Source organism: Triticum urartu, chromosome 6 (genome assembly GCF_003073215.2).
Source record: "Triticum urartu cultivar G1812 chromosome 6, Tu2.1, whole genome shotgun sequence".
Lineage (NCBI taxonomy): Eukaryota > Viridiplantae > Streptophyta > Magnoliopsida > Poales > Poaceae > Triticum > Triticum urartu.
Window position 1 is genome coordinate 551,415,860 of NC_053027.1, and position 27,356 is coordinate 551,443,215.

General features: G+C 46.0%; 1 protein-coding gene and 2 long non-coding RNA genes across 11 annotated transcripts; all 3 read right to left on the reverse strand.

The window, feature by feature from the left end:
* Positions 1 to 16,127: 16,127 nt before the first annotated feature.
* Positions 16,128 to 20,984, reverse strand: LOC125512899. The gene is made up of 7 exons (XM_048677967.1): positions 18,240 to 20,984; positions 18,047 to 18,133; positions 17,622 to 17,834; positions 17,261 to 17,458; positions 17,088 to 17,135; positions 16,814 to 16,960; positions 16,128 to 16,718 (listed from the first exon to the last, which is right to left on the reverse strand). Exons 1-7 carry the CDS (start codon positions 18,357 to 18,359, stop codon positions 16,347 to 16,349), a joined length of 1,185 nt encoding a protein of 394 aa, XP_048533924.1. The 5' UTR covers positions 18,360 to 20,984; the 3' UTR covers positions 16,128 to 16,346.
* Positions 20,985 to 21,517: 533 nt separating this feature from the next.
* LOC125515236 lies at positions 21,518 to 22,597 on the reverse strand. The gene is made up of 3 exons (XR_007286889.1): positions 22,419 to 22,597; positions 21,926 to 22,000; positions 21,518 to 21,754 (listed from the first exon to the last, which is right to left on the reverse strand). It is a non-coding gene; the product is annotated as an uncharacterized LOC125515236 (long non-coding RNA).
* A 313-nt stretch (positions 22,598 to 22,910) lies between these two features.
* On the reverse strand, positions 22,911 to 25,949 carry LOC125515234. 9 transcript variants are annotated; one of them, XR_007286887.1, is made up of 6 exons: positions 25,322 to 25,949; positions 23,897 to 25,214; positions 23,740 to 23,808; positions 23,478 to 23,603; positions 23,103 to 23,404; positions 22,913 to 23,003 (listed from the first exon to the last, which is right to left on the reverse strand). It is a non-coding gene; the product is annotated as an uncharacterized LOC125515234 (long non-coding RNA). The 9 variants fall into 9 exon arrangements; XR_007286884.1 differs by having other exon boundaries at positions 23,897 to 25,229; XR_007286888.1 differs by having other exon boundaries at positions 23,897 to 24,975; positions 25,089 to 25,949.
* Positions 25,950 to 27,356: the final 1,407 nt, after the last annotated feature.

A 27,356-nucleotide genomic window follows, 5' to 3' on the forward strand; every position in this document is an offset into this window, starting at 1 on the left:
ACCGTACAAATATTGGTACAATAACAGTTATGAGGTTTACATCATTATGTCCATAACAGTGTGTCAAATGAAGGTGGATTAGGTTCAAGTGGAGGCAATATGTGGTGCATGTCAAAAGTATACTACTAATCCAAACTTGATCAGTTTGGACTAGTAGTACTTTCGATGTGCACCACATGTTGCCTCCACTTGAATCTAATCCGCCAGCACAAGCTATTTAATCATCATCATAGTCCTTACCACCAACAGTATTTATTTAATCACCACTAACACTAGCTAATAATAATCATCATAGTCATTACCACCAACACTAGCTATTTTATCATCATAGTAATAGTGTAGCACATCATCATCCTCAAACTCATTTCTAGCTAGCTAATCACTCATGTTGCTCTCTCTTAGGTAAAATAACATAAAACATGTGTAGCTCTCCTCCTTGATCAAGTTGGAGCATGCAGATGAACCTGTCTCCTAATCGTGGGTAGCGCATCTGTTTGCTGCCCCCTAGTACTTCTTTGCGCTTCTCCATCACACATTTGGTCCAATCTTGCACTATTAAGCATCCGTCGCTAATCTTGAATGCACTAAAGTAATCTGTAGGATATCTTGGCTGTAAGCTAATAATACTCATGGTACCTTTAGTCTCGATCCCATAAGGCACAACATTCATCGGGAGTCCCTGTTGAAGAACATCGTACGGTAACATACTTAGCAATGAAGTTTAACTTCAAAAATAATGTATGGAAAAGATGCACTGAGGACAAATAGTAAAAATCTTACCATCCTTCCTAAATAGATGTGACCGTAGTTCATTACGAACACTATTGGTCGCACGTTTTCAGTACTAACATTTCTAAATGCAGGAAGAAAATTTGTCTTGACAGTATCAAGATTCTCAAGCCATGAAACATAATGACTTAGCTCCTCGCAGTTTAGTTCAGCCTCGGGACAGCAGTAGGTCCTGTCTACCAAGCGCTGGACATGTTTGCTTGCACCAAAATAAGCTGACAATACAAATTAGTTGTCAACTATTTTTGAATAAATAATATCAAAGACATAAATATGGTTGAGAAACTTACATAATGGTATAACTGGAGGCGTCTGCACATCGACCCAGATGTCGGTATTACCTTCAATATCATCTTCCGGACGAATATCAAAGGTGATAACCATATCAGGCTCAAATGTATAAGTCTTGCATAGTGCTCGCCATGTTTTACATCCAAAATAGGTGTAGTCATCTGAATTGTATAATTTTGCGTGGAAAATATAACCATGCTCGGTCTTCCAGTAAACTTTCTTTTCCTCCATAGTACGACTGAAACCTATCTTATCCAATACAAAAACTCTTGCATGGCAGGGGATACGCTAGTAGAATAGTAAAAAAAGACTTGTCATGCTTAAATTATAAGTTGAAGCAAATGTCATGCTTAATTACGAAAAAAGACTTGTCGTTGTGACTTACTGTATCCACTTCGAAGTTCTCGTCCAGCTTGATGCTGAAGCGCCTATCATCACCTAGGAAGATTCTGTCGCACAGGCCGCGCTCGTCTTCGCAGTATTTGCAAATACTGAAATCCTTTTCGTCGTCAGACATTTCCTATGTTCATAGTTAAAACATTAATTGCAAATCGATCGAAGACAACTACCAGGATACCCAACACACAAATCCGAGGCACTCGATATTTCCTACATCTTCTAGCACAAGTCATGCCAAAATTCACAGAAAAATCCGGCATGACCTTTGCTAAAATAGGACATATCGAGCGCCTGAAATTTGTCGGAACGGAGATGAATCAACACTCCGGCAAAACATAGGCCACTCGAAGGTGTAACCTGCAAACATGACCGGCCACTTGGGCAAGCACATATCCTATTTGAGAAACACAAGATATACATTTCAGAATATCTTATAGAACTCAAATTAGCATGCATTCAATAAGCAAAAGTAAATCATCTCATGCATTCATACATCGTCGAATATTATCACTAATACATCCCGAATAGTGTCATACATATAACATCACTAATACAACTAAAACCCTAGCACACGACGGGTATCGGCGCGGGCGGTGGACACACACAGAGAAGGAAGCATCACGGGATCATAGCTCTAGTGAGATCACTGGAGAACCTGCCAGGTACCGGAGAACCTGTGCTCCAACGCAAACAAGTAGTGACGGACGTGCGCGTCTTCCTCACTGACACGGTGACGCACCACCTCCGCGGGGTCCTCGAGCCTCTGGACCGTCACTGGCCCACGCGGCCGCCACCAAAGAAGGTTCGGGTCAACGACAGGCTGGCTCCTCACCAACCTGCGCCCCCCGGTAGGTAGCGCCTCCCAGTACCACCCTGTGATAGGCATCATCCACGTCGATGAGGGAAAATTTGCTTTAACTAAAAAAATAGCAACAAGTTCTTACTAACTAGTTCTATTAACTCAACTAGTTCTTATTAAAAATAAACTTACTATAAATAAAAATAAACTAGTACCTAATTAGTACCTAGTTCTTACTAACTAATTAGTACCTAGGAACTACTGCCCTAATTACCATCTAATTTAATGAAGCTAGGGGTGGAAAGTGGTAGCGGATATTCCAATTATCCAACTATAAAGTGAAATAAGTGGTCAAATTTTACTCGTTTTATGATTCATCTTAGAAATTTGATTCGTTTCCACCCTTACATGAACCCTAACTCATTTGAGCCGCATCCGCATCCGATTCGTTTCCACCCTTACATGAACTATAACTAATTTGATGCAACTAAAATATAAAGAAACCCTAGGCAGAGGTAGGGGAGAGGGAGGAGCAGGCGTGCTCACCTCGGGTGCCTGCGACGAGGGAGGGGCAGGCGGCGTCGAGGTCGGGGTCGGGGCTCGGGCGCGCGACGGATGGCGGCGTCGAGGTCGGGGTCGGGGGCGGCGTCCGGGGCGGCGTTGAGGTCAGGGGCGGGGGCGGCGTTGAATCTGGGGTCGGGGCAGCGTAGAGGGTGTGCGGAGAGCGCGCGGCGGCCGACGGGCGACAACGGCGCCGAGTGTGGAGAGCTGGATTTGGGGGAAGTGGTCGTGGGGAAGGACGAACCCCGTGATTAAGTCAGAAGTAGCAGTAGCGCGTTCCAGAAAGCGCGCTACTGCTATTCCTTTCTCTTTTTCCTCCTTTTTCATTTAGTTTTCTTCACATTTTATTTTTTTCCTTTCACCTTATTCTATTTCTTTCATTTTCAATTACCTTTCTATGTGCTTTCCATTTAATTTTATATCCTTTAGCAGTAGCGAGTTTAGATTAAAACGCGCTGCTACAAAGAAAGTAGCGGTAGCGCGGTTCGATATAGGTCGCTACTACTATGTGTAGCCTATCGGCTAAGCCGTGGGAATTTTAATAGTAACGTGTTTAGAACAAGATGCGCTACTGCTAAAACTTTATCTACAGCGCAGTTTGCACAGGCGCACTACTGCTACTTAGCACCAGCGGGCTTCTTTGACCCGCGCTACTGCTAAAATTCTGTGTATAAAGTTTTTCCTAATAGTGTAGGGTCAAATTTCGAATAGGTTTCAGAAAAGGGTCAAAACATAAAAATTTGCCTCCAACGACAGCTTCTGCAGCATGTGCTTCGCTGTCCTCATTTACCACTGCCTCAAGCAGGGAGCTAGAAATACTGCGTGAAATGTGTACATGACACGACACAAGACGAGCCGACGTGGAGGACTCTACTTTGAACTCCAAAACTTTTGCAACTGTTAATATAGTATATAAAAAAATTACATCCATATTCTAGATCAGCTACCGATGATTACAAGCATTGAAGCGCCGAAGGCACACCGTTGTCATTACTCGTGCCTCCGTCTCCGCCGCCACCCACCGCTACCACTACTCCTATCACTACTATCATGACCACTATTACTACCATTACTACTACCATCACTACTGCTGCTGTCATAATGCTTTCTTAGTATAATGCTTTCTCATTGTCATGAAAATCTCAATTTCTATTTTTCGTAACCTATGTTTCGCTAAATTCATTGCTAAATAAATAAGAGTTTCAATAGTATTGGTAATGAATCGATGTTACAACCCAAAATCATAGGATCGTAACCTATGTGACATCAGCTCAGGGGTGTAACCTAGACGAACGATCGCTCCCCCATGCAGGAAGGAACAAGTGATCATTTCAGAATTGCAAGGTGAAAATAGATAAAATTGTCGTGCTATCGTAAAGGATTTACCATGTTCTAAAGTAAAATTATCATCTTATATAAAAATATTGTCAGAGAAATTGTCATGCTGTAGAACTGTACTTGTCATGCGTTTTGCGACCATCATTGTAGCATGGAAAATTGGGAGGCTAAAAATGGAAAATGAGGAGGATTGCCCTGGTCAGGATTTGCCATGTTTTTGAAGGGAGTTTCCATGCTACAGCAATTTAAAAAGGTGAGAATTGCCATGCTCTAGCAACATAAGTTGCTATCCCAAATGGGTTCGCTGTGACACCCCCGATTCAATCGTACACTAATCATACACGCAAACGTGTACGATTAAGATCAGGGACTCACGGGAAGATATCACAACACAACTCTAATAATAAAATAAGTCATACAAGCATCATATTACAAGCCAGGGGCCTCGAGGGCTCGAATACAAGAGCTCGATCATAGACGAGTCAGCGGAAGCAACAATATCTGAGTACAGACATAAGTTAAACAAGTTCGCCTTAAGAAGGCTAGCACAAACTGGGATACAGATCGAAAGAGGCGCAGGCCTCCTGCCTGGGATCCTCCTAACTACTCCTGGTCGTCGTCAGCGGGCATCACGTAGTAGTAGGCACCTCCGGTGTAGTAGGGGTCGTCGTCGACGGTGGCGTCTGGCTCCTGGGCTCCAACATCTGGTTGCGACAACCAGGAAGAAGGAAAGGGGGAAAGGAGGGAGAAAGCAACCGTGAGTACTCATCCAAAATACTCGCAAGCAAGGAGCTACACTACATATGTATGCATTGGTATCAACTGGAATAAGGCTATTATATGTGGACTGGACTGCAGAAAGCCGGAATAAGGGGGGGATAGCTAGTCCTTTCGAAGACTACGCTTCTGGCAGCCTCCGTCTTGCAACATGTAGAAGAAGTAGACTGAAGTCCTCCAAGTAGCATCGCATAGCAATAATCCTACCCGGCGATCCCCTCCTCAATGCCCTGAGAGAGAGCGACCACCGGTTGTATCTGGCACTTGGAAGGGTGTGTTTTATTAAGTATCCGGTTCTAGTTGTCATAAGGTCAAGGTACAACTCCAAATCGTCCTGTTACCGAAGATCACGGCTATTCGAATAGATTAACTTCCCTGCAGGGGTGCACCACATACCCCAACACGCTCGATCCCATTTGGCCGGACACACTTTCCTGGGTCATGCCCGGCCTCGGAAGATCAACACGTCGCAGCCCCACCTAGACCAACAGAGAGGCCAGCACGCCGGTCTAAACCTAAGCGCCCAGGGGTCTGGGCCCATCGCCCTTAGCACACCTGCACGTTGCGAACGCGGCCGAAAGCAGACCTAGCCTAGTGGCCTTCCAGTCCAATCCGGCGCGCGCCACTCAGTCGCTGACGTCACGAAGGCTTCGGCTGATACCACGACGCCGGGATACCCATAACTACTCTCGTGTAGATGGTTAGTGCGTATAGACCAAATGGCCAGACTCAGATCAAATACCCAGATCTCGTTAAGCGTGTTAAGTATCCGCGAACGTTGACCAGGGCCAGGCCCACCTCTCTCCTAGGTGGTCGGAACCTGCCCTGTCGCTCCGCCTCAAAGATCCACTCGCGGGTGCTCCTCAAGCCGACCCGTCTTTAGTCACCACATGTATCATGTATAAAGTATATAGTATATACCCGTGATCAACTCCCGAGTGATCACGGCCCGATAGTATAGCAAGGCAGACGGACAAGAATGTAGGGCCACAGATGGAAATACTAGCATCCTATACTAAGCATTAGGATTGCAGGTAAAGGTAACAACAGTAGTAGCAAGGACAGGCTATGCATCAGTATAGGATTAACGGGAAGCAGTAACATGCTACACTACTCTAATGCAAGCAGTATAGAGAAGAGTAGGCGATATCTGGTGATCAAAGGGGGGGCTTGCCTGGTTGCTCTGGCAAGAGAGAGGGGTCGTCAACACCGTAGTCGTACGGGGTAGCAGCGGCGTCGGTCTCGGTGTCTAGAGAGGGAAGAGGGGGAAGAAACAATAAATATAATGCAAGCATATGCATAGTGATGCATGACATGACAAGTTACGACGTTAGAGGTGCCCTAACGCGGTAGTAGGTGATACCGGTGAAGGGGGATAACATCCGGGAAAGTATCCCCGGTGTTTCGCGTTTTCGGACCGGTGAACCGGAGGGGGAAAGTTGCGAGTTTGATAGGTTAGGGATGCGTGGCGGACGAACGGGCTGCGTATCCGAATTCGTCTCGTCGTTCTGAGCAACTTTCATGTACAAAGTATTTTCATCCGAATTACGGATTAAAAGATATGATTTCCTAAAGATTTAATTCATTTTCTGATTTTAATTATTTATTTAAATTAAATTCAAAAATAGATTAATGACATCAGCATGATGTCATGCTGATGTCAGCAGTCAATAGAGTTGACTGGTCAACCTGACCAATGGGTCCCACTGGTCAGTGACACATTTTAATTAACAGTTTAATTAAATTAATCATAATTAATTAGGGGGTGGGCCCCACTGTCATTGTTTGATTAATTATCTAACAGTTAATTAGGTTAATCTAATTGTGATTAATTAACTTAATTAATTCCTTAATTAATTAATTAATTAAATTATTATTATCTATTTATTTATTTTATTATTTTTCTATTATTATTATTTTTTACTAAAACGTTCTGGGGCTGTGCCCCACTTGTCATAGGGCCAAGGCCTTAGTGGATCGGGTGCTACGGGGAGGTTCGGGCGAACGGCCACAGGGCATGGCCCGCCCGAGTGGGACAAAGCCACCGGGCGTCGCGGCCAACCGTGAAGGGGAGCGGGCGCCGGCGCGACGCCGGCGAGGCCACCTCGAGGCGGGGCCGTGGCGAAGCGGGCAGTCGCCGAAGGAGGACGCCGAGGCCGTGGATGGTGCGGCCGGACCGAGCGGCGACGGTAGCAGGAGACGGCGCGGAGCAGGGCGGGGGGGAAAGCAGGGGCGCCACGGGGTCGGGCGCGGTGACCAACGGCGACGACAAGGCCGGAGCGGGGCGCGCCAGCCGTGGCCTGTGGAGAGGCGGCCGTGGGGAGGAGCGTTGAGGTCGGCGCCGTCGGCTGTGGCCGTGGCCGTGTGCAGAGTAGGCGGGGGCACGGGGGGGCGACAGAGGCGAGGGCAGTGGCTGGGGCGCGCCCTGGCACAGCCAGGCGTGGCCACTGGCGCAACCAAAGTGCGGCCGGGCGCGTGGCCTGGACGCGCGAGGGCTCGGGGAAGAGGAGGGAGCTCACGTCGGGGGGGTAGGGAAACTGGCAGCGGGCTCGGGGAAGGTCGGGGACGACTTGCGACGGGGAAGCAGACCGGCAGGGAGGAGGACGGGGTCGCATCGACGACGGAGAGGCGAGCGACGGGGTCTAGGCGGCGATGGCGGCGGGGCCATGGCACGCAACGGCAGCGGGAGGGGAGTCAAGCTACATCGGGGCGGAGGGGGCTCACAGGGGGTAGAACCCCTGCACACGGCCAACATACGTTCCTATATTGTTATATCCGCGAGAGTCGATAGCCGTGAATCTGAGAAACACGCGATAGGAATCGGAGCGATAGATTGAACTACCCTGACCCAGGTGTGCACAACAAAAGATCCAAAACCGCACACAACACGCTCGACATACCACACCAATTTTGGCGGAAACTACGAACACTTTCTCTGAGAGGATCAGTGTGCCGGCCCTCGGCGAAGGAAGATCAAGCAGCGGAGGGGAATCGTCGCCAGCTCCACCACCGAGAACCAAGCATGCGAGAGATGGCCACGCAAACGCCGTGCCCTAAGAAAGTCAAGTCCCTACTTAAGCGCTCCCTAGGGGTCCTGAGCAGCCGCATCGCCGCTTCACACAGCACGAGCCGTTAGCGAACCCAAAGCGTAGTCTCGAAGCGAGGCGACAAGAAAGCCAGATCCCAGCCTCCTTATGCGCCGGTGCCCAGTGCCCAATTCCGGCAGGTCCGACGCACACTACACAGATCGCTGACCGTCACGACGCGCTTCGCATACGATACTCGCATACATATGTGACGAGCGCCAGGACTACCCCCGATCTAACTATGCTGCTCAAGTGATGTAATTATGTGGTGAGTAGAAGTGAGCGCACACAGACTCAGACTATGCCAGCACTCAGCATCATAATCACCCAGATTCCTCAAGCGTGCTATAGCTGAGCGCGTAACGCATGACCCACGCGAGACCTGGCCTCATCGGCTACGCGCTCCTAGGTGGAGTCCGAGGACAGCCAACAGAGCGAGCGGAGCGGACTGCCTCACTACACCGCGTCGACTCCCGAGCCGCACAAAGACTCGCGACTCCGCGCGGGATCGACTCGCTCAACAAGGAGTAGGAGAACCGCCAAGCCCAGGCGTAATTCAGCGCCACCGCTACGAGATACTGTACACTAATAAGTGAATCATAGTCAGTCATATATATGAGCGCCAGTGCATCACCAGCTGCGCGCGAGTGTAACTATATATATGTCACGGCTCGTAGCGGATAAGTAATAGAGCAAGCTAGCATCCGCACGAATCGTACTATGATCGAGCACGAATGTAGTGGCCTACTAAGACGAGCGACAATCACATAGGACCATCTAGGGCTACGCTAAGGTCATTGAGGCATGTGATGACAAGGTAAATGTAGTTAATCAATTCAGTAGAGCCAGAGATCGAGTGTCTAGATAGCACAGATATATCTTCGGCCGTGAAGAACGCGGACTAGCAGAGTCGTAAACTACGCTACCACGAGTTGACCGTGAGCTGATAATGAGGCAAGCGTAGTAATCAATGTGAATGCGAGGAGGAGGGTAAGTGCAGATAACGCTGAGAACCCATTGGGAAGAGCAAATTCGATGTTAAAACCAGCATGCAAGGGGTCGCGAGCTGTCTCTAATGAATATATAATTTGCGGTCACTGGCGAAGCAAGAGAGGGAGGAGCTCGCGCAACACAAAAAAGGCAAATGCTAACCAGGTTGTCATATTCCCCCTTCCACTCCTCTCCCCCACCTTCCTCTCGCACCGCCTATACGGCCGAGTAGAGCTAGCGGCGTCCGCATCTCTAAGAGTAGTCTATCGCAAGAGAAACGAGAGCAAGAGGTAAAGGTAAAACAAAGTAAACAGCATAGACAAATGCTCAGACAAAAGCATTGAATACAAGATAATGATTGAAATTATAGAACATGAACATGACAAGTGAAGAACGTCTAGCAGGTGACGCCACATAGCACGACCGTACGATAGGTTGATAACTGAGGTGAGGGGGATACCACATCCACGAACAGTTATCCGCCAATGTTGACGCAGCTTTTTTCGACCGGGGGAACGAGAGCGAAGTCTTGCGCAGTATGTGATCTAGCGCTCAGGGAAGCGATGGTCCACGGCAGAGAGACGGAGCGAACGCCATACCGAATTCGTCTCAGATCGTTCTTGGAGGGTTCAAACTTCCAATATCATACACAGAACTTATTCAATATACGACTATAACTAGAACTAAATAAGAGATAATGAGCGCACTATATCACAAGAAGTAATCTAATATTATCAATGAGTAATTATAAGAGTATTTTCAATAAAAAATTGCAAAATAGATCAAAGACATCAGCAGACAGTCTATGAACGAAAGATTGATGCACTAGAGCTCAACACACAAAGAGAGATGAGCGATGTCAAATAAACCTGGACCAAAAGTCCCACTGTCGAGGACCACATTTATAATTAACAAAATTTAATTAAATCTTAATACAGAATTAAGGAGGAGGGACGCCCTAGTCATTGTTTGATGAAGTATCAAACAGTTAACTAGGTGAAGCTAGGATGGCCTGATCGGAGACCTTAAGCTAATTAAAGCTACATATATATTATCTATCTCTCTCATATAAGTTCATAATGAATATAACTATCATAATGAAACTGTATCTATACTATTAATATAGTATATAATTTGTTCTATTATTATATATTATTCATACGTTATCTAAAAACAGAGCGTGCAAAAAGGCTTGTGAAAGCCGCCACTTTGTCCAATAAGAGGTGGGCAACAAGAGGAGCCTAGGCTGTCATCACGTGCGGTGCTGGATCGGGGAGTGCTTCGTTCGGTCCCGCATGAAATCAGCAAAGCCACACATGGGCGACCGGCCAACCGCCAAGAGTGGAACAACCAGACCGACCGGCGCCCGTCGAGGCGCCGGAGCCAGACGGGTGAAAGGAGGAGAGAGGAGACCCAGGCGGCGACCGAGGCGCGACGAGTCGCGCCAGAGGACACGTCGCGAGGCGGGGCCCAAAGTTCGAAGCCTGAGGCAAGTCGTCCGAAGAGAGCCACGCCGATGCGAAACCGGGACCGCGACTTCAAAGGTACCGAGCGCCGCGACGTGACCAGAGCAGGAGACAGAGCGCGGAGGAAAAGGCGTTGAGTGAGCGAGCGAGAGAGAAATGCGAGCGAGAGCGCGCGCCACCACACGGAGGCGTCGGCGCGCGGTGGACCATCGCAGAGGACGATCAAAGCAGCCCAGAGCGGGGCGCGCCAGCCGTGGCGCCCGGGAGAGGCGGCCAGGAAAACGGAGGGCAGCGTTGTAGGTCAGAAAGGTGCGAGGCGGCGAAGTCGGCTGGGCCGTGGCCGTAGTGCGAGCAGCTAGGACGTCGTGGCGAGGCAACGGAGGACGGGACAGTGATCAGAAGCGTCGAAGTGCAGAGGAGCATGGCCCGACGCGCAGCGCAACCGACGGACACACGGAGCCAGCGCGTTAAGGCCACCTCAGGCAGCAAGTCAAAGTGAGCGGGAGCCTATATCGAAGCCGCTGCCACCCGGGCGCCGTGGCCTGGGACCGCGAGGGCTCGGGGAAGAGGAGGAGCTCACGTCGGGGTAGGGAAACCCCTGCAGCGCACGGTGCGCTCGGGGATAGGTAGGCCGGGGCGAACTTTTAATCTAAACTCAGCGATCCGTTCGAGCGAGGAAGGATATAAAGATAAATGAAGAAACGAACACCAGCAAGGGAAAAGAGGTAAAGTGAACGGAGGAGGAAAACAGAGGAAAAGGCGAAGGAAAAAAAGAGAGAGTCACGTGGAAGAAACAAATGAAAAAGGAAGGAAAAAGAAAGAAAGGACGGAGAGGCAGAGCCGACGCGCCTCGAGGCGCGAGGAAGGCGCGGCGCGGAGCTGCCGGCACCAACGGCAGCGGCGCGCATAGAGGTCGGGGCGTCGTGCCCCGATCAGATCCGAGTTGTCTGGGGGGGAGGCAGCGAGGAGAGAAAGCGAGCAAGTCTCTGGGGCGGCTTAGGTTCGTTGAACGACAGCCGAGCGTGGTCGCCGGTTCACATAGGGGTGTCTCAGCGGCGCGGCAGCGCACTGGTGCGCGGCGCCAGGGGCGGGGGCGGCGGCGCCGTTCGGCGCCCCGAGGCCCAGCTGGCGCACTCGGCCCCAGCGGCGCGTGCGCGGGCGACTACCTCCTATTTTTGTAGTTAGTTCTCTTTTATTCAGTTCTGCTTTATTCCTTTACCTTCTGCTATATTATACTAATCAATCTAAACCAGTTCTCAGGCATCTTTGATAAACAGCAGGCTCATCAACGCGCCACACCGCAGAATCCGAGCTACTGTAAATATTTACTACAAACAGACATTTTTATTTAAACTCTTGAAAACCTTATTCTGACAGCTCCAGCGAGCGGCGCGCCTAGAATTAAATTATTGAATTGGCGTTCAGGCTCTCTGCAGAACCTATCTTAACGCGCGTATCTTATCCAACAGTAACCGAGGTACGTGGCATCAATTCAGCGGGGATCATCGTAGCTTAATATCCGGGCGTCACATTCCGCTAGATTGCCATCGCCCGAGCAACAACCCTATTCGCCTCTAATCGGCACGTGCCACACCTCGAAATTTCTCAGTGGAGCAAGGCGGCTGTGCTCCGCCGCAGCCCTCCCACGTGCCCTAGAGCATTCGCTTACATATGATTATTCATACAAGATGAGCTGACGGCGTTCGTCACGAAAGAAAAGCGGACCTCAAAATATATCACTTGCGAAGGCTCACACTATTAATAGTAGTTCATTGATACATATGATAAAAAAGGAAAGGAGATAAAGAGTAGCAAGAAGAAGCGAGAGAGCACATGAATAGAATAGAGAATGGCGAAAAAAAAAGCCACCCCAATCTACTGCGAACGTTACGGGGACACAAGGAATCTCGCTATACGACCACACAACCACCTAGCTCATAATGATAGTGACATGCGAGACCATGAGGATCACGGAGGGGTCATACTACATCACGAGAGATAGCACAGCAGCTGTCATCAAGCACTAGCATCTACTCACTTAATACTAGACCCTCAAGAAGTGATGATCAGTCGCGCTAGTAATAAATACTTGAGCCCGAGATCAGAGAGAGAGCCAATTAGACCAAACACATAGATACTGCGAATGGTACCTGAAGAGACAAAAATGTAGACGCTGTGTCATCAAAGTAAGTATGAATGCCTATCTCAGCGTAAGGGGCGCAGTTGCGCGAAGAGCTAATCCCCGGCGCTGAGCGCGGTCATGGTAGAGAAGACATCCACCAACGTGCCAAGACGAAGCCTCTTGGGGCGGACCGCGCGATCGGGCCAGGCCTACGAGTCACACCACGCCACGAGACTACCGAGCAAGGGTGGCCGCGCTATACCACTCTCTCACCAGGCCGAGATAAGAGACTCGCACTCTAGGCACGAAACACCACATTTCGCGCGATAGTAGCATCAAGTACCCACGGTACCGACCTAGCAGTGTATGTCGCGAGTGTTATCTTACTTATCACGTTCTAATATAACCCGGAGGCAATCACTTCTATCAGTACCATCCAGCCCGCGCCAGAGATACCCCTACGCGTGCGTGTAAACTAGTGACACGAACAATATTTGACATGAGATTGCGGGTATGGAAATATGAATATATCATGCAGCGCGTATCAAACAGATTGAGTGTCGACACATACATGCTATAAAATAAGCTTTGATAAGTCTATAATGACAAAAAAAATCAGAAGCGATTTATATACAAAAACAGAAATGGAGATCCCACTCGATGTCAAAAGAAAGTAATTGTGGTCATTCACAAAGACTCACATGATCTACCAATTAAAAAAAGTTTAAAAAATTGAAAAAATATGTTGTGCCATTCAAAAAAAGGTCTTGGCATATTTAGAAAATATTCACATTTTCAAAAATATGTTTGTGACATTTTTTGAAAGACGTTTGTATAATGTAAAAATTGTTTTGTACCATTCAAAAACATGTACAAATGTATTTGAAAAATGTTTATCATGTACTGGGAAAAATGTTCAAAACATGTATTTGAAAATATGTTCTTCATATATTTTACTGTTTATTTACCACTTTCGTACCACCTTGGAGATGTTGTAAATAGGAAAGATCTCAAGTCCGTGAACCCGATTTTCTACGTTGTGCGGCAAAGGTGGGCATCGGGCTACTGCTTGCCTTCCTAGGGCTTATGTTGAGACAAACATCGTCCCGTCGAGATGAAAGTATCACATCACAACCAATTGTCACCGGAAGACCTTGGGGTTAAAAGGCTAAATTTTCCTCATCTAAGTCCTTCAAAACAGATCTTCAAGTTCTCTTCAAGGCTTCCCCCCCCCCCCCCCCCTAAAAGTACGTACCTCCGCCTTTGGACCTAAGAGCACTTGTGCACATAGAGTTGCAATGCAACCCATGCTTGTCTTGACAAGAACATGGCTAAGGCATGTTGAATTAGTACTCCCTCCATTTTTTTTTACTCCGCATATAAGATTTGGTCAAAGTCAAACTACACAAATTTTGACCAAATTTACATAAAAAAATATGAACATCTACAATACTCAAACTATATAATAAGAAAATACGTTTCATGGTGCATCTGATAATATTGATTTCATATTGTGAATGATTATATTTTTTAATATAAAGTTAGTAAAACTCTATAAAGTTTGACTTTGACCAAACCTTATATGCGGACTAAAAAGAAACGGATGGAGTATTAGTTAAAAAAATTAGTTTGATGCTTGCCACTTCTTTTTAAGGTTGACTCTATCAGCTTTTCTATCATTGTATGACATTGTTTTAATCTTTTAAATTTTTGTTTGGTAGCAAAAGCAACCGAGCGATGACCCTCCTCACTTCCTACAGGAATATGCATCCTATGGTCAAGGCGAGACGCGTGCACCGCTAAGTCTCATGGGTATGTCTTGACTTTTCTTAAGATGCATACCCGTAATGACGTTCTCTGGCAAATTTTATCCTAAGATTTTGATTATATTTGAATTCTAAATGTTGTGTGTGCACTCTTCATATTATGCTTCAATAGCTCTTAGCTTATATAATGAAGTGTTTGACTTATTATTATGTAAAAGATTATTAGACATGTTACTATTAATTTACTACTTTCAAACCAGCTTGAAAATGATGCCTTCTATAAACAGGATACGATCTCAAGTCCGTGGACCAGATTTTCAACGTTGTTGGCTCAACAATGGCCATCTGGCTGCTGCTTGTCTTCTTGGGGCTGACATTGACACAAACATCGTCCCTCCTGCATAGTGCTTCGAGATGAAGGTGTCGCGTCACCGTCGATGACATGGCACAATTGTGCACGCTGGTAGGCGTGAGGCTGGCGATCGCCATTACACAGTCCATTACTTCGCTATTTGGCGACAATGGAAAGGAGGAGATGGTACCGCGGTGGAGCCAAGAAGGCCGGCCATCCGCCGAGCATGCGCCATCGTTGTTTCTACGTCGCGGGTAGGTTTGACGATCTTCCTTCTGGAGCATGATCCTTGCGGTTTCACTGCGCATGGGTATGATACATTGTTGGACGCAAGTAACGAGGGGTTTGTTGCTGCTCGAGATCCGCATCTCCTCTAGCTTGAGCATGCACGCGGTGCGCATCAACTTGGCCTGTGTATTCAAGACCAACTAATGGTAGGTTTGTTCTAAATTTTTGTCCTAAAATGTGTATCTAATTAGAATAATGTGCATTGTATTGTGTATTAATCAAGCTTTGTCCTCCGTTAATGATATGTGCACGCGGGGGGGGGGGGCTTGAATACATAGCTCAGCTGTTGTCTCATGTATATAGTTTGGTTTCCTCGCTCTCAGTACTGCTCATTTGAATTTTGTGAAACTATCGAACTTCGAGTGCATGAAGCCATTGTCATTTATTCGTTTTTCACTTTGGTTGCGAAGGTCTGTGCCTTGTTTAAAGTCCCAACTTCTTTTGCAACATGAGGGAGGGTATGACTGAAACTTTGTCACTGCGGTTCATTATTTTAGAAGTAATGAACTTGGCGTGAACTATCTTTTCCAGGAAATAAAATAAAATCATGAGATATAAATGATGGGTTATAACTAGGGTGTTTTCTGTTTACCATTTTAGCTAATTTTTATTTTAGCAAAAGTTATATTTTAGACCCAATAGTGTGTATACCATGATGTTCAACCATGCTTTTCCCTTCAGCCTCCCGATCAGGCTTCTGGATTCAGGTATTTTTCATTTCCTTCTACTCCAACAAGCATCTTGTTGTCCAGGCCTGGACTCTTGGCCTTTTTTGTCCCTTTTCCTTGTATTTTGTTATGTACTGTCATAGAGCAGGGAAGAGTACATAAAACACTGGATGTCTCAAAACACAAAATAAAATGTAGACCATTTCTTATATACTAGAAAACACATTTAGGACGTGGATCTATGGCGCTCCAGCATAGATGCTTGCGTTATCTGTGACAAAGGTAAATGCTTGAGGATATGTGCCTCAGTGTATTCTGGGGAAATACGGCCGGTTATGAAGTCCGGTATTGTGAGCAGTACATGTGGGCCCGTTCTGTATGATGGATCGGGGAGAGGACAGAGTTATGCCGAAATCATGGAGTACTTCTTTCAAGGATCACTTTCACTTTGTGGGGTTACGACAAATGACGCGCTGCATATGCGCACTTGTCCTAGCCGAAAGTTTTTTTCATTTTCATACATATGTTATATTCAAAATGTTTTATCTCTTAAATTGTGCGTCTAATTCTTAAACGCACTGCCCACTAGCTAGGAAGCTTTTGTGCAGGCATGCAGGTAAACAGCGCTTTTAGCTAGCTTAGCTAGGCGGGTCGCTAAGCACAGTTGGCTCCACCGGATCCACCGAATGCAACGTTGATGCCTACAGTGTCGTTGTTTTGGCCGAGTATGTCGACATCATAGCAGTTGGGCGCAGCGTGGACAATGATGTCGGGAATGTCGTTGAAAGGGTTTCCGGCGAGGTTGACAGCCACATAACCCTTAGCAACAGCAGGCTTGTCGTCGCCGTGGGGCCGTCGTCCATTGCCCATGACGGTGTCGGTGTGCTTACCGCCGGGCCATCTGTTGAACACAGAGCCACCCACCAAGTTGGCTGCGGCCTCCGGGAACATCCATGGGAAGATGGGCCGAGGGTAGTAGCCCAGCTCCGTGTCGTTCACCAGCACGTGCCAAGGCCCAGCAGGGTCCTGCACATTCATTAGTGTAACTAGTGGTCAATCAACCTGTCCATCATTATCCCAAATGCAAACAATAATTCTTGCCAAACATTATGTACACGTACCTTGTGTATACTGACTAGCACGTACGGTACATGATCATTTACACCGGATGCACCATTGACGAGGCTAGCACCGAGGACGATGGCTCTATTTGTTTGAACGAACCCTCCGCAGTTCAAGTTGAAGCACACGGTCCTGCCGCCATCGGGCTATATACATCTCAAAAATGTCAAATAAGATCATGTAAGATTCAGATAACTATATATATATATATATATATATATATATATATATATATATATATATATATATATAGTTCATACAGCGTACGCTCACCGTATAGTATATGCTTAACTCAGGATTATGGTCTCCTCCGGGATGAGCCTGGATGCGTACAGACACATACGTTCTTATTATCGATCATGTTAAGTCGTAACATATACTACTACCCTAAAAAACTTAATTATATGTATGTATGTATGCCATGGTGCCAGCCCACGTGTACGTACATAGAGGCCAATGGCTATCTGGTTGGTCATGTCCGGCGGTAACACGCCGGGTGAAGGGTTGAAATCAGGATTCACGGTGCCAGCCATGACTAGAAAGGTCGCGCTGCTTTCCAAGTCGCGGACGCGTGCCGGCTTCCACACCGGCAGCAGTACATAAGCTCCACTGTACGGCCCATTCGCAGCAATCGCTATAGCAATCTGCACCAAAATCAAAACCCAAGGCCACAACTTAACTTGTCTCGGGATCAACAAATTGCAAGTGCAAAATATACTTTCTTCGGTTCTTTTTACTTCGGGTATCAGATTTATGTCAAGTCAAACTCTATAAAGTGTATATACAAACTTAAAAGAAGAGAGAGACCTTGGGTCTGGGGCCCGGAGGAGCATTGTCATTGTCATGGAGCGGTGTTGGCAAAAGACCAGTGCGGTCAGGAATGGAGGGGTTCTCCCTTAGGATGGGGATACTCCCTATGGGGCACTGCCTTGTGCTTTTGTGCCATTCCTGCTCCACGGCCGCCGCATGCGTCTCCTCGTCTTGTTGCTCTGCCACGACCCTGGCTATATCTCTCATTATCTGCATGCATCCAGCTTTAGCGTCATGCGTACACAAGTTTGTAGATGAATTATAGATCCACTTCTTAATCTATACACTGCGTCACTTGTTTCAAAAGAAAAAAAGGTGTGTACTATGTATGCACAAAAAATTGGATAGGAAGGACAAAGGCAGAACGTTGCCAGAAAATTCACTGGCTAATTATTTAAATGCATTATTTAAGGATCATAAACCTCGTGTTTGATGTCCTTTAACAATGGGTTATTCAGGCTCGGTTGCTTGTAGATGTCAACGCAATCGATTGTTTCACCATTTTTGCTCTGCAACATGCATACATACAGGGGTATGCACATAGATACAATGGCATGTCAGAAACAGAACAAAATCAAAAGAGAAGGTAAATTATCAGATGGAGACCATATGTACCTGTATGGTCATCTTAATGTCTTTGGGATCGATTTGTACCGCGGCATCAGAAACCACGGCCAGTGCCAGCTCTGCTACAAAAACTAAGTGCAGAAATAAGGAGCACCACTGCAAGGTCATTGCCAGTGTCGCTGAATCTATATTATTTTTGTGTTCTGACTGAAACCTGAGATCAACCAATCGATGGATCCATCTTATATATAGGCCGGGAACAGTACTTCCTCAATTTCACACAACACCTGTTGGTCTTTTTTTTTTACCACTGAATATAGTTGGCTAGAAAATGTTTAATGACCAAAATGTCCCTATTAAAAGCAATTTATACCGCATATGTTGAGATATACAAATAACTCGGAGGGGTATACTATGGCAAATTGGGAGAGTATATATCATTATGAAATACACTCAAGAGACAAACTAGCATATTATCACATACTAGCTGCTAGCTAGGTATGATTTGTAATTTTGTACAATGCAGAATCTCTACTCCTAAAGGTGGACTTGGTATCGTCCCCTTCACGGTTTAATTTCGTCTGTGTTTTTCGCCTGACCTCTCACCATCATCTATTTTGTCTGTATTTTTGCATCACCTCCCACCACCACCCCTCCCACTGGATTTTTTTTCTTTCTCCCATTAAAAAACCAAATCTATACTTCTAAAGGAAAGAACCCAGAAGCAATCCTCTCTTTCTAAAATCAGATGCAATCTTATTAAATTGATTGGCTCTTTATGAGTCTCATGAGAAAATGCGTCAAATCTCTCCCGAGAGAAGGAATCCGGACGCAATCTCCTCTTTCCAAAAATTGGGACACAATCTGATTAAATTGATTGACTCTCCCTCGGTGCCATGCCAAGATGTAGTAAATCTCTCCCAAGGGAAATAATCCATAAGAAATTCTCGCTTTCTTAAAATTAGATGCAATCTTATAAATTAATTTACTCTTTATGAGTGTCATGAGCAAATGCATCAAATCTCTCTGGAGGAAAAGAATTCGGACGCAAACCCCTCTTTCCAAAAATCGGGACGCAATCTAATTAGATTGATTGACTCTCCCTTAGTGACATGCCAAGAGAAGACAAAAAGGAGCACCACATGTAAATTAACTAGTACAATGCCCGTGCGTTGCCACGGGCCTTTTAATTTTTTTATTGCATACATAAGCATAATGCACTTCCAATTTCACATGTATAGAAAGAAATTTACACTAACAATCGAACCTGAGAAACGGTTAGAGTTTGGAGAGGTACCTAGAGGGAGGAGGCCGGAGAGTCCTGGAGGTCATCAACATGCGGGTATTATGCGATCGTGGAATTGCTGGTGCCACGGCGACGAGCGACCTTTCCCCATCACAGATCCGTCATCGCCACCGCTGGCCTCCTCCGACTAATTGCGCTGCCAACATCGCATCAGGTCGTGATACTGAGGGAAATGGGAGATGGTGGTCGGGTGTGGGTATGGGTCGTAGGATACAAAGCAGCCCTCCCAACTGTTATTGTGGTTTTGTGCTTCAAAAATCAATTTATAATGTCCGTGCGTTGCCACGGGCACTTTAAAAATCTTCCTGGTTCATCATGATCATGTTTTACTAAAAAAAGATGATATTCCTCGTTGCAAGTAATGTCGCTAAATTTCTCGATCCATTAAACCATGGGTAAGTGCAAAAGTAAATGAATCTGAGTTGAGTGGAATAAGGAAGGATTAAATGAATGAACAAAGGAAAGGATAAAATGGATGAACAAACCAACCGTACACACATTGTTTATCAGTTCTTCTCCATCAGAAAATGGAACCCAATTGTTGCTGCAGCATTGCATTGCTCCACGAAATCCATCAGCCTCCTCGCTAGCGCTAAGGAACCCCATTTGGCCATTTCTTCCGCCACCGGCCTCAACATCGCCCCTGGCATGTCTCAGCTAACTCTGCCACGATGTCATGTCCTCCATGTTTCACTTCATTCTACATTACTCCCCGTGTAACATAAGTACTATTCAAACATGCATACCAGTCGTTAGATCGAGCACATCCAAACGGTTGCGATCCACCCTTTTCCACCCTTGCCTCCTATCGCGAGACGTCTCCTGCACTGCGTTAACAACGCTCCTCTCATGCACGTGCCCAGTGTGGGTCGTGGCCCCTCATGAGCCACCCTCACCAGCCACCGACCTCGCCGCAGGTCGCACCTTGCCACCCTCATCATCGTCGCAACTCTTCCCTCTTCCTCCTTTCCTGTTGCGTCATGTTGGCCATTTCAGATATGAAATATGCCGATGAAGTCGTTGCAGCACGCACAGGAGAAATGCCCCCTCCCACCGCCACTATAGAATCGCCGACGATGATTGTAGCTCCATTCCGTTGTCGCAACACCGCCGGTAGTGGTGACAGCTCCTACGCCCAAGGTCGCGACGTGGATGCAGCAAAATCCTTTGCCAGTTCCAGCATCCAGAAAGCATCTACGGTGGCAACTTCATCGACGAAGGTTCCAACATTCCGTAGCCTGGTTGCAACTCAGGTAGTAGTCGGTTCTAGCAAACTCGTTTGTTGGTTCCAGCATCCGCATCACCCTTCGCAACATTGCCCAGTCATGGTCACCATCGGGCCTCTCATCTGCAAGGGTCGTAGCAGCCACCAAACACGGTTCCAGCATGATAATTTTCCCGATGAAGTTACATGATAATTTATAAATCATCACTTGATTTTGGAGCGGTCTTCTTCTTCTTTTTCTTTCTTCATTGCTCATGTTGAACCCTCCTCAGACACCCCCCCCCCCCCCCCCCCCCCCCCCCCCCCCCCAAAACACACACACACACACACACACACACACACTTCTTCTCCGGCACCGACAACCCACCCAACACCCGGAACCATCAGGCCTCCACCTCGTCTCTGCTTGTCACGTTGTGGTGAGCCACTTCATCGCTTGCTCCAGCTCGTTCTTGATGATCCCTCATCAGGATGTCGGGGCCAACCGTGGCCTTCCCGTGTCAAGCTCGGTACTCTACCCCTCATATATTTATCTCTAGAAATTGACTTGCTCTACAATTGATTTCAAGCAACTACCAAATAGCAAACGTGCTTTCATTTTCCTCATCCATTTGCATATTGCAAGAAGACAGTAGCTTTCCTCATGTCTTCCTTTCTCTCTACATGACCAAACTCCAATATACAACACATGCAGACATGCTACACCTCGGTTACTATGCTAGACATGTATATTGTATGCTATTTATTTTTCGTACTTTCTTATTTCTTTTGTAAAAAGTATATCTGAGGCACCATTAGAACACAGTATAAAATCCAATATATTAAATAAGATCAAATTCACTAAATAATGCCAGTAAAGTATATACAAATTTGCACTTCCATTACACTGAACGAAAAATATACGTACATCAGCATTCGCTACTCCTTTCAGACAAGATCACTTGTCCGTCTTTCAACGAACAATCTTTGACTCCTCTAGTGACCGGGGAGCTGCTGGAGATCGCTCCTCAACTGGCCTAGCTGTTTGTTCATCTAAAAAATATAGCTTTTCGTTAATTTTAGTCTTGCAGAGTTGCAGTCAAGCAAGTATTTGGTCTCTGTATTTTCTTGTTTTTTCTCAGTTCCTTGTTTTCTAATTGTCCGATGTATTTTCTTATAGAGTCAGGCTTATTCTACACTAATTTCAGAACATCCGCGAGTTACCTGCCACCGTGGTAGCTCCTCCTCCCTTTTGCCGCTCCATGTGCTAGCCTTGAAAATGTGAATTTATATTGTATCCTGGCATTGTTATGTATGTAGTTCTGATCAATCATACAAATACCTAAAAGCAAAGAAGAAAACTAAAGTAGAATTGCTGGGAAACTGTCAAAAAATCACATACTCCTAGATAAACCATCAGAATATGTGTACCCCATTATGTCTCAAATCATCAGAATATAGTGATAGGCGATGTATTGGGTGATAAAAGACGTTAGCAATAATTAATAATCCTTACTGGTTAAAGAAAACAAATTGGTCATCTTAAGCTATGAATAATCCTTACTGGTTAAAGATAATGGACGCAAGAAGATACTAAGGATAAGAATTGTCCCTCCTTTCAATCTCCATCTTTAGAAAAGAGGATCACCCAAAATGAATAGGATATACTTTTAACAAAAATCTAAAAAAAATAAGGATATGCTCTAGAATATGTTACCATTAAAGTAGATGTTAATTGCAAGCACAACTTTGAGATCAATGCTACACTTTTGTCATGCATCAGGGTAACATGTGGCGCAACTTCTGGAGGATAACATGTGCTCATTGTCCGTGTGCATCCAGATCTCCAAGTATTAGCACAATAAATTGTTTAGTTGTAACACACTCTAGCCATGCCTGAAATAGGATTAGCGGAATGCTCTCAGCGGTAAATTATTACCCACAACATATTGTTTCACCTATTTTGAAAAAATGGATTGGATCTCTTATTAAGTATTTTTGAAGCTTTCATTTTAGGATACTATAGAAACTTGTCCCTCTCACATCTAGAGATGAACCTATTTCTGATAATGTTTATCCCAGCCATGTATATGTAAACACTGATTGAGATTTACTCAATAGGATAGCTAAAACCTTACAGTAGTGATTTTTTAAATGTTAGAGAAGTAATCCAGACCAAAAGAACAAGGTAAGTGAGTGAAAGAGTCAACTTGCCTTTAACAAAATTTCGTCAAATGCCAAACAAGTTTCCTCCCTGAATTTTTAATGAAGCTTCTGGGTCTTTTGGTTCCTCCATATCTCCCTGCAATGAACATATCCCACTGGAAAAATTAGATGTATAAAAAATTAAAATGGCAACAATTACTATTTAATATTGAATAATCAGGCTACTGGAACATACATTGTAATAGCCTATGTACATTGGTGTAGCACCATAAGAACATCCTAAATTGGGATAAAGCCAGCCAAAGTGCACGATCAATATACAATCAGCCTTCTGAACAATAACTGTCAGCAGCCTAGCAATATTAATGAAACGACATAAGACAAAGGAGATCGACTGGCTTCTCTCTGTCACCGATTTCATCGTCGAGTTCGCTCCTTCACGCCAGGTGGCCGAGGATGGCAGCACCATGGAGGTCAGAAACGAATCACCTACCCTTATTTTCATCACACATGGTTGGTTATGTTGCTTTGGAGGTCCTACAAAGAAAAATAAATTTGCTATTATAATGAAGGTGATGACTATTTCAATTGCGTGAGTTCATAGTGTTACCTTCATCACTGCCCCCTTAACCCTAACCAAGATAAAGATGTTAAAATAGATCGAAGTGGAACAAACACATTTCACCATGCCCATAGCAACCAATTTTCCAAACTCTTCATGCTGATTCATAATCAACTGGCACAACAAAACCACACTATCAGCTTTTGGGGTTATCCTCACTATAATATATAATGTCTATTTAAAATGTAATTAGTAATGTCTCTAGCATGGTCATCCTACAGGTATTCCAAGCATCTCTGAGAATTCTTACCAGGATCAACCCCAGATGACCGACCACTCTCCACATATATGTAGATTGTAGCAAACGACACGGATATGCCTGCAGGTTGTGTCATTTAAGCACTAAATATGAAAACAAAAGAAAAATGAAAGGTACAATGTATGAATAGTAAATAGGATGTGTTTACCTAAAACATTTACAGAAGATTTCCTCTGGTGTACATAGTCTCCTTAAAGAACAAAAAAATTTCCAACCTCCAAGTAAATGGCGGACAGTTTGATAAAGTATCTATCTAATATCCAAAACTTGAATTGCAAATATAAGAATCTTCGGCATAAACCTCTTGCATAGTTGCAGTTTCTTTTAGAATGAGAAACTCTGTAGAGAATACAACAGTGTCTGAGACCAGTACCTTGTATAAGAAAACTTGCATATTCCTGATCCAGGAAGCTAGCTGTTGTCAGAAATTAATGCTACAAAGAATGTTGAACAATGAAAAAAAAGGTGTTGGGTGTACTTGATGGACCATCTGTACAAGGTTGTCATAGCCGTCTGTGCCAAAATATTTCAGAAATGAGGTTGAGCTATCACCATGGAGTATAACCAATGACGAATTTTTCGTGTATCTATCTACAGAGGGGAAGTGTACAAATATGCAAAACCATTAAATTTGATCGCTCCATGGTACCCCCATGAACAATAAATAAATAGTAAAAAAACAAAAAGTCTTGCATGCTTGCAAAATTTGGTGCTATATGCACACAAGTTTGAGCACCAATTGTTTTTCTGTATGAGCTCCAAGAATTCTGATTCTCTTTTAGTTAGAAATACATTTAATTTCAGCTCATTGGTTTTTGAGTGTGTTTGTAGTGGAAAAGAACAAAAGATTTTTGAGTGTGTTTTATAACTAAGAGGAAAAGTGTAGCAGAATATGAAAGCAAATAAACAGGAAATCATAGAAACATTTATTTCTCTTTTCAACCAGGAAACTCCTTTTCTATTAATTTCTCAATGGCAATAACCAGTACCATTACGTAGCACAAGAGACATGAAAGTGAGATGCGATTTGAAGTATATACTCATTGGTTTGAGAAGGTGTTTCAACATCAGTTTAATATAGATGTATGACTAAAGATTTAGCAACATCAAGAGCAACTAAAATACAATGGAAAAAATGAGCAGTGCATTGTCTAATCCGGGAATGGCTGCGGATGAGGCTCCAGCTTGACTGCGTCAGGAAATCCGGGATACTACAATCAGCGAGTTCTGGGAGAAATGGGGTTAGCCTATGACGAGAATGATACTGTAGCTGGACAAAAATTGCAGCTCGAATCGGATACATACCAGAAGAAATACTGGATATGAAGATGAAGCAATACCTATCCTCCATGGGCACCGTAGTTGCCGGGATCGGGGAACGAGGCAGCGACCCTCGAACCGGGTTCGTCGTCCCGAATCGAGGGTCAGGGTCGACGAGTGGAATGTCGGGGACGCGATCCCGGTCGCTAGGATACGAACCACTTCAGCGACACCAAACTGAGTCTCGATTCCAATTTACCATCGCAAACAGAAACAGGAGGTACTGCTGATTCTTCGAGACGCTGAGATTTACCAGGAGTCAAACGCGTCCAGGCATTGTGGTTCTTCCTCACCGCGCCGCTGATCCTAAGCAAGTACGAGCTGCTGCAGCGCGCTTGGAGCCTTGGGCCCTCGGCGGCGAGGCGACGCGCTCGGGCAGGGTGAGGGCGACGCGTCCCAGATGTTGCTCCGCTCCGTGGTGTACCTTGGGCGTACAGGTCCTGCAGCCCGACGGGAGGGAGATGCTGTAGATGTCGCCGGCGTCGAGGTCCACCGCGGCAGCAAGCACCCCCATATGCCTTGCCCCGGCACCGAGAGCAGGGGTTGGATCCCGATGCTGACGGCTAGGGTAGGGTTCGTCGCCGGCCTCCATCCGGATGCTGCGGGTGCGGATCCGGCGCCGTCGTGGCCGTAACAGATCCGTGGCCATCTCTGCCGCCCCATCATCCAGATCCTCGTGATCCACGACGGTCGCGTCTGCCCGGATCGGCGTCGGCGGACGCTGCTGCGTATCCTCGGGAGAGGAGGAGCGGATGGAGTGGGGCGGCGAAGGGACGAAGGGAGGCGGCGGGCGAAGGAGGGCACAGAGTCTGGCGACTGTTTCTCGCTCGAGGGAACAAAACCTAGCTCAGGGCGCAGAGTGGGGCAATTTTTTTCGCTGGTTAATTTCCGCCGGCTTTCTTTTGCTGGTTTATTTTCGCTCGGGTCAGTTGGATGCGACGGGAGATTGGGCGCGTGGGGCGGGTGGGGTACTTGGCTGGAGGGTTTTTTTTGGTTAATTGCGGCTGAGCGGGAGGTGAGAGCAAGTACCAAAGAAGTACCAAAAAAAGACCATAATAGATGGGACGAAAATAAAACCCGGAACACGACCTACCAACTGAGACATTAGGAGTAGAGATTAGATTGATGCGGAGAACCACGGTGCCGGACGAATACTCCAATGCGAAGTCGTGCAAGGGCGCGCTTGTCGCCTCCTGGAAGGGGAAGCCCAGGGTTGCGGAGGAGCGGCACTACGGCCTCTGCCTCAACGCCCCGACATCAGAAGTTCAGCACGGGTCGGCGGCCGGTGGCTGAGCTTGGCCAAGAGGGCACATGGCACCGAATCCTGAAGGGGGACTTGGTAGGTTCCCCTCAATGGCTTAATTTTTTCTGGTTTTTAGCCTCACATCCCACCACCATCTTTTTCGTTTGTATTCTTTTGCCTCACCTCCCACCACCCCGTTCCACTAGATTTTTTATTCCTCCCACTAAAACCAAATCTCTACTACTAAAGGGAAAGAATCTAGAAGCAATACTCTCTTTTTAAAATTGGATGCAATCTTATTAATTGATGGGCTCTTTATGAGTGTTGTGAGAACATGCATCAAATCTCTCCCGAGGGAACGAATTTGAACGCAATCCCCTCTTTCCAAAAACCGGGACGCAATCTGATTAAATTGATTAACTCTCCCTCGGTGTCATGCCAAGATGCAACAAATCTCTCCTGAGGGAAAGAATCCGCAAGCGATCCGCTCTTTCATGAAATTGATGCAATCTTAATTGATTGACTCTTTATGAGTGTCATGAGCAAATGCGTCAAATCTCTCCTAATGTCAGGGTTATAAATACAGGGTATGCCCAAATATATAGAAGGCCCGCTGGAAGCCCATGAACTATACAAGATACGGCTCAGAAAACCATGGGCCAAGGGGCGTCATCATTAACCCATCAAGAGGACTAGGAGGGTTACTCAGGACCGCGCTAATTCCCGCTAGCCGAGCACTAGCAGTCGGTCGAAGACGAAAGGAGCAGCCGGCTGGACAACGAATCAGCGGCTACCTAGGATACCTCTTGGTCACAATGTCATAATGATGGAAGTTACACAACAATGGTATAATCTAGTTAAATACGGTAGTTACCAGTAGTAAATGTCATGAAACAGTCGGCCACACCTAAGGCCATGAATAACATTACTACCAGCCCATTATTTACCTTTCCTGGCGCACTCTATATAAGACAGGAGGAACCTTCGAACTAGAGGTTGAACATCCACACATTGTACCTTACGCCAAGAGTTAAGAGCACCACAG